Source organism: Adiantum capillus-veneris, chromosome 24 (genome assembly GCF_014529385.1).
Source record: "Adiantum capillus-veneris isolate H3 chromosome 24, ASM1452938v2, whole genome shotgun sequence".
In the NCBI taxonomy this organism is placed as follows: domain Eukaryota; kingdom Viridiplantae; phylum Streptophyta; class Polypodiopsida; order Polypodiales; family Pteridaceae; genus Adiantum; species Adiantum capillus-veneris.
The window spans coordinates 92,978,301-92,985,500 of record NC_140954.1 but is presented as its reverse complement, the minus strand read 5'-3'; the positions used below and the strand labels follow the sequence as shown (position 1 = coordinate 92,985,500).

The following is a 7,200-nucleotide window of genomic DNA, read 5'->3' as shown; positions in this document are numbered from 1 at the left end:
CATACCATCGGAGAAGTGGTGGGCCTTAAAGTCCCCAACACCCAAGCCGAACTTTGAGGTGCCACCAAATAGGAGTTGCCGCCACCAGCCATCAATGTGCCTCAAAGGATGCAACATAAAAAATGAGCAGAACGAAAGTTGCTACCGATCATCTAAGAGAAGCATGCAACCATTAGATAACCGACGGAGCATCAAAAGCCAATGCATGAAGAATCTAGGCTGTCCGAGGTGAGCCATGCACCCACTGCCCACTGAATCGACCTCGACCTTGCAGGCCACAAGGAGAGGAGCCGTTGCCACATACTCCCCGTTCCAGCAGGACTGATGTCATGGTGAATCTTACACAACATCTCGATAAAAAGAAAGAAAAAAAATAACTACACAAAAACACTCAGAGCTTTAAAAGGTGGGTATCAAGAGTGAAAGAGGTACGTATGCAGAAAGAGAGGAAGGGAGAGAGAGCAAGGGAAGTAAATCCCTCTAGAGGAGCAAAGCCCACTTTGGAAGGCTTGTAGACAGTGTTCGAGAAAAATCATTTTTTCAAACATACAAAATTGCCTTTCTTGAATTTTTCAAGAGAAAATCTTAGAAAATTAGTTTTAATTTTTGGGTTTTTACACTAATTTTCTCTATTTTGGGACGGCCTTCAACCGACATTTTTTAAATTGAAAACGACACGATATTAAGATTGGGTTCACATAATAAGGCGACGCAAGGAATTGGAAAAGCTTGTAAACCAACAAGAAAGTGCTATGTGGACCTTGCTTTTCACATAGGGCGGCGAAAAAGTGAGATGGAGAGTGCCACATCGTGGAAGAGAAAAAGGGGATTTTTTCTGATCCCCCCCTCCCCCCCCTCAGAAGTTCTTTTTTTCACCTTCCACCTTGGCAAAAAGTGCCATGTTAGCACCAATCACATTAAACTAAACCTCCCACCCTTTTGTCCACACTAGCATCCTCCTCTTTCTTCCGTCGCCTCCCGACGTTCACATAAGATGGTGGTAGAAAAGTACCTGACATTTTTTTCCGTCAGCAATAACACATGGCCGGTGAAAGAGAACGTTTGCAAGCTTTTCCACATGGAAGCAATAACACATGGCCGGTGAAAGAGAACGTTTGCAAGCTTTTCCACATGGAAGAGCTCATAAAGTATCATGTTTTCGTCGCCTCGATGTGAACCCAGCCTAAGCTGAGACACATTTTCCCGAACAGTGCTTGTAGAGTACCTGCTTTGAGCGAGCGATGCACAATGGTGGTGAGCCGGTCACGCGAGTTAGTATATAATTAAGGGAAAATTACCAAAATACCCCTCTAATTTGAGGAAATTCCCAAAATACCCCTCAAATTTCAAAAATTCCCAAAATACCCTTGTATCTATTTTGGTTGGAATGTTCAAGATTTTCTAATCTTCATTCGTTTTTGATAATTGAGATCCGTTTTTGAGTGCTTAGCATGTAATTTGTCACCAGTTACCATCGCAAAAAAGGCAATTATGTCTAAAAATAATGAAGCAATTCATCTCCAAAGCCTACGTAAACAACTCAAATTGTAGTTTTAGCATCTTGTACGATAGACAATCACTCTTCTTGTGAAGACCTACAAAAAAAATTATTTTTCGAGAAATTTAGTCTCACAACAAGGGGTATTTTGGGAATTTTGGAAAATTTGAAGGGCATTTTGGGAATTTATGACAAAATATCGGGGGCATTTTGGGAATTTTTGAAATTTGAGGGGTATTTTGGGAATTTCCTCAAATTAGAGGGGTATTTTGGTAATTTCCCCTATAATTAATGGTTGGACCTGGCTTGATACATATATATTGCTGTAGTGCCATGATCTGTTATTGACTCTTCTGCAAGTACAGATCATCATGGACTGCCGTCATCCGTCTATAAGTCTGGAAGAGCTGCACGAGAGAGAGAGAGAGAGAGAGAGAGAGAGAGAGAGCTGCTTGTTTTGCATGGCGTCCTCCAAAAGCACGATGTCTTTCTATCTCACAGCGGTGCACAAAAGGGCTTCGTTAGAGATCTCTATGATAAGCTCAACAGCTATGGCTTTCACCCCTTCTTAGACATAAAATACCACAGCTTGCCCCTCGCTGAGAGCTTCCCACAACACATCTGCCTCCACTTGTAAACTGGCTTTGGTTGTTCTTTCCAATGAGTATCTATCATCTAAGTGGCCCATGATTGAGCTCTGCACCTTTGTGTATGCCACCCAGGCTGTGGTCAAGATCCTCCCCCTCTTCTTTCCCCTCTCCCCATCCGACCTCCAAAATAAGGCCAATCGAAAGAAGTGGCTCAGTACATGGAAATCTCTTGCTAAAGCAATGTCTCCAACTGGGAACAAGCGTTGCAGACTCTATGTTCACTCAATGGTACCGTTTATGATGGTGCTGCTGTGCAGGAGGGAGAGCAGAGCTTCATAGAAAGGATCGTGGAGAGCATTTGTATATCCGGAACTTTGGCACCACAAAGCCTTTATGACACTAGCTACATGCAAGGAAGAGCTCGAGGCAAGTCTCTTGCATTTGCAATTATTTTGGCTTTGTGAAGTGACAAAAAATGTGTTTGGATTTGATTGATAAATTGATTAAGTGTTGTTGTGTAGATCATTGTGGATAAGTTTGTGGAGATGGAATCTCGAGAGCACAAGTTACGACATGAAGGTCCTGCTGGTCCTTCTACAACACCATCTCCACGCCCTCAAATGGCCATGAATGCTTCCGTGTTGAGCATTTATGGGCTTGCAGGAAGTGGAAAGTCCGACTTGTGTAAAAGCTTGCAAGATTTTTTCTTCTCCGGATATGCTGGCAGATCCGTCTACTTGGAGCTTCCAACAAGCTCCACCCCTTCAAAACTAGTTGATGTAATAGGCCGTGCATTCAATCTCAACACTTCAGCAACACAAATTGACCAGGTGCACCACTACCTATTTTCGTAGTTCTTAAAGGATCGTGTCAAGTTATTCTACACTTACTCACACATTGTGTTTGCTCTCTACGTATTGCCCATGGTTAATATGGATTTGAGGTTGTAGGTGATGTCTTCTCTCAAGAATCAAATGCTGTGGAGGAGATCAAATTTCCTAGCAGTGGACAATATTAATTGTGATGAATCATGTGAAGTAGTACGAAGAATCTTGTGTTATGTCATTGGACCAGGTAGCAGAGTAGTTCTTGCAGCACGGACCCTTGATCTTTTTAGGCCCGTGCTAGTTGGTATAGCTGCCAATCAGCTTGTAGGACATGAACAACTAACTTACATTTGTGACAGTATGCCTATGCCCAGCTTAACTGAAGAGGAAGCAACCAAACTCCTCTTGGAAACCACGGGACAGGGTGGTGGTAATATGGGAACACATGATCAACTTAAGCTAATGATACAGAAGGACAAAGTATCGAGAATAGTGTGCATGTGTGGTTTTCATCCTACAAAGCACTCTACTTCTAAACTTCAGTACTTACCTTTGGTGGTGAAGAGAATGGGTGCCATGCTTACAAAGTATGAAGAGGATGTAGATGATCTTACATGGAAATTTCATGCATTTGGCAGCTAAAAGACCTCAAAAGGCTATGCTTCATTGATATAGTTTACAAATTTGATCGTGTGATCCTTGTCCATGAAGTGTATGTGGAGTTTGCAGAGAGTATTCAAAAGAAGGGAAACTTACATTGGTCATATATACGGGGTCAGGATATCCATTGGGATGTGATAACAATTGACATGAAGCTGGAAGAGGAGAATTGCACAAAAACCCCAGTAAGAGCGATGACCTTTGAAGTAAAGGAGGGTTGTGAGACAATAGATCTGAAGAACTTCTCAAACCTAAAAGCTGCAGTTGTGACAAATTGCAGATCAGTGGTGACCTTTCGAATAGCAGGTTTGACCGCCCTTGCCGTCCTGGACATTAGTGGCTTTAGACAGCTCCCCAAGTTGGAGTGCTATGATCTTGATAATTTACATGCTTCGTGGCGGAATGTGAAGATGCTGAATCTGGAATCGGGGAGAGATGCCATCGATAAATGGCAGCAGTCTAGTTCCATTGTACCTACATATAACTTGCAAGCAAGCTCCATCTTCAATCTGCTCCACCCCTTCAAAAATTACGTCTCAGCCTTTATGAAACAGCCATTTAGCTTGGAACTTGCCAAACACATGAAAGGGCTGCAGGTCCTTCATTTGAAGAACACAGGAATCACAGATCTAGATGATATGGGGAGCTGCAGCTGGCCCCATTTGCAAGAACTGCAAGTGGAGGAATATTTGCTGGAAAGGTTTAGGCTGGGCCATCTCCCAGTTTTGCAAAAACTTGAGTTTAACAGTTGTGAGTTGTGGAGCAGTCTAGAGAAAAAGAGGAAGAGGGGAATTTTGTTGGAAGGCAAGGACTTACTCAAAGGATGCCCAGCCCTGCAGACTGTGGACATCACTTCTGACCTTTTCAAGAGTGTTGGACTTATGAAACCAACTTGGAGGAGTGTGCGGTCACTATCACTGATTGATGTCAGCTCTGCCATGGAACTTGTAGATATTGCATCTTCAGCGCACAGTCTAGAAGAGCTGTTTATTAGTTGTTGTCACAAGCTTGAGAAAGTGCATCTCTGCTGGACAGCTTCCGCACCTCACTACTCTCTCGACAAGATTCTGTTATAGGGTCATAGAGGTCAAGTTTGGGTTGCGCGCCCTTCCTAGCCTGCGAAACCTGGAGATTGACGACTTGTCTGAGGTGTGTGTTTTGAAGACTTGAGGAATTGAGGCTGCTAGAAGATTTAGGATTGGCTTGTTGTTCATTGCTGCAGCCCAACTGTTTCAGTGGTTTGGTTCACCTGCAAGTGCTCAATCTTGAGCAATACCACCTAATTGGTGGGTCGAAGCTGCAAAGAGGCGTGGATTTCAACAGTCTTGGATTTGAGGGATTGAGCAACTTGGAGAGCCTAACAATTGCAGTAGTGGACAAGAGCCTAGTGCTCAATCTTAAGCAGTGTCTTGGTGGGTCGAAGTTGCAAAGTGGTGGAACTGCCCATATCAGTGGTGCAAGCCCTACAGTAGATCTGGTGCATGTGAAGAGGAATGTAAATCAGGAGAGCCATGGTTGGCCAACGCTCTTGCTTGATACCCTTCACCTATCGGATATTCCTGCAAGACACAGCTTGACAGAAGTAGAGCTGAAGGGCCTCAGGCACGTCAGGCGCATTGAAGGCATAGAGTGCTTCACAAATCTCCGTTCCCTTGAAATTTCCTGGTGTCCGTTCCTAGAAGAGCTGCATAGCTTGCATGCCCTTGAAGAAATAAAATCTCTTGAGATTACTCATTGTGTGAAGCTCAAAGCTGTGCAAGGGTGTGGTAACATGACAAAGCTGAAGACTCTGCGATTGAACGGTTGTGAAAGCATGGAGCAACTACCGTTCACGGACGTCTATGCGCTAGATTCCACCCATCCTCTCTTGGAACATCTTTCCTTCATGGGCTGCAGGTTGCCAGTAAATAGCAAGTTGATAGTGGACTGGCCAGCACCGGAGTTCGAGCTCAGACAAGGCTTCTCCACATGAGGATTTGGGCACAAACTCAGACGAGGCTTGGAGGGTGAGGAAATTAGTGTAATTACCACAACATCATCAGCTTCTGTGAAAGAGGCACTGTATACTTAGCGAGGTGCCCGCCTTAGCTAGGTCTGCATTGCCTCCCTCATGGAAGTTCATGAGCACTATATGCAACGCATTGAGAGACCTTCCATTTTCTTACATGTGAAAATGTGCAGTGCTTCTTCTTGTAATAAAGTGAGCTTAGGTGATTGCTAGCTACAATTTCTCATACTGACAAAGCAGTTTGTTTGAATGTTTGCGAGGTGATGCAGAGGGTATTGCTGGTGGATGATGAGGAGAGAAGATCACTCATGGACCATCTCCCTAAGGTACTACGAGGCTTGCCTTTGAGATACTTTCGTAAAATCTACAGGCAGGAAGGTTGAAGACCTGCCCTTTGCGGTTCCTCACCTTCCCTGTGAGAATGAAGGCAGATGCTTGATTCATACAGAACTTGCTCTAGTATAAAAGGCCACCTGAAATTCGAGATATAATAAAAGTGATAAGGTTGACAAAAATTAATTGCTAACTACAATATTTGACAGCTTTCTGCCCTCTCAAAAATGCACCTTCTCTTTCAGATAAGAAGCATTCAAACGATTTTTGCTAGGTTAGATGTGAAATATTTATTACAAAAGAGGAAGTCAAAGCATATAGCAAGATCCTTTGTGGTGTTTAATCTTTTGGTTTGGCCTATTGTTCTTTTGCGTATCGATGTTTACGTCGATGATTTTGCTGCACTTGTTAGTTCTACACTCAAAATATTAGACAAGATTCTCATATTTGTGTTGTCGATCTTTTGATTCTTAATTCAATGAAAAAACAATGTCCTATGAGTGAAACTACATGGAGCAAAGATAAAGGAAGCAGGAGTATGATTATGCTTGGTTTTTGTTTAGAACGCTCTGTGCAACCTTGAGAGATCTCAGAACTACTTTCATCTACAGGAAATGTAACCACACACTACAGTTTTGGTGATTTCCTTGTGCTTTTCAAGGACGAAGTATTGTATAATACATTTAATAGAAAAACACGATAAGAGCTATCCAAAAGGAAAGGGTGCTTTCTAAGAACAAAGTGCCTTGTTGTGCTCTCTAAATTTATGCTTTAGTAGTCAAACAACAACCAAAGACTTAGAAATCCCATTCAAAGTCTATGCAGCCATTATACATATTTGTGGTCATCTCCAATGTTAGAATGATATGTGCTTCATTGGAGTGCTATCATGTAGTAACAGTGACCTAACGCCAATGAGGGAGTAAGTCATAGACTCCTAAATTTTGCTAGATTGCAATGGTTTTCTTTATGGAGTTATCTATGGAATCTAAAATGAGCTGATACTTAGTTTTCGTACAAGGAATTATTTGATGGCACAAATCATTGATGCCTTCAAACTATGTGTGAACTCACTCACTCCCACAAATCCACTTCACAGTTAATTCGAAGGCATCAATGAGAATTGCTATTAGACGTCTCGAACTATTTGTGAAGATATGGGCTACCAATCGAAATAGTTAGCAATAGAGGGACTTATTTTATAAATGAAGTGATAGAATTCTTGCTAGATGAATTCATGGTAGTTTATCGTAAATCAGTACCTTATCATCCTCAAGATAATGG

The 7,200-nt window shown here is 42.5% G+C and overlaps 2 protein-coding genes across 2 annotated transcripts; both read left to right on the top strand.

Moving 5' to 3' along the window:
* The first annotated feature begins 1,855 nt into the window (after positions 1-1,855).
* Positions 1,856-3,557, top strand: LOC147426781 (uncharacterized). Its single transcript, XM_086498930.1, has 3 exons — positions 1,856-2,514; positions 2,610-2,918; positions 3,039-3,557. The coding sequence occupies exons 1-3, from the start codon at positions 2,482-2,484 to the stop codon at positions 3,555-3,557; spliced, it is 861 nt and encodes a 286-aa protein (XP_086355056.1). The 5' UTR covers positions 1,856-2,481.
* LOC147426780 (uncharacterized) lies at positions 3,530-6,189 on the top strand. The gene is made up of 5 exons (XM_086498931.1): positions 3,530-4,560; positions 4,652-4,724; positions 4,798-5,412; positions 5,510-5,581; positions 5,853-6,189. Exons 1-5 carry the CDS (start codon positions 3,530-3,532, stop codon positions 5,964-5,966), a joined length of 1,905 nt encoding a protein of 634 aa, XP_086355057.1. The 3' UTR covers positions 5,967-6,189.
* Positions 6,190-7,200: the final 1,011 nt, after the last annotated feature.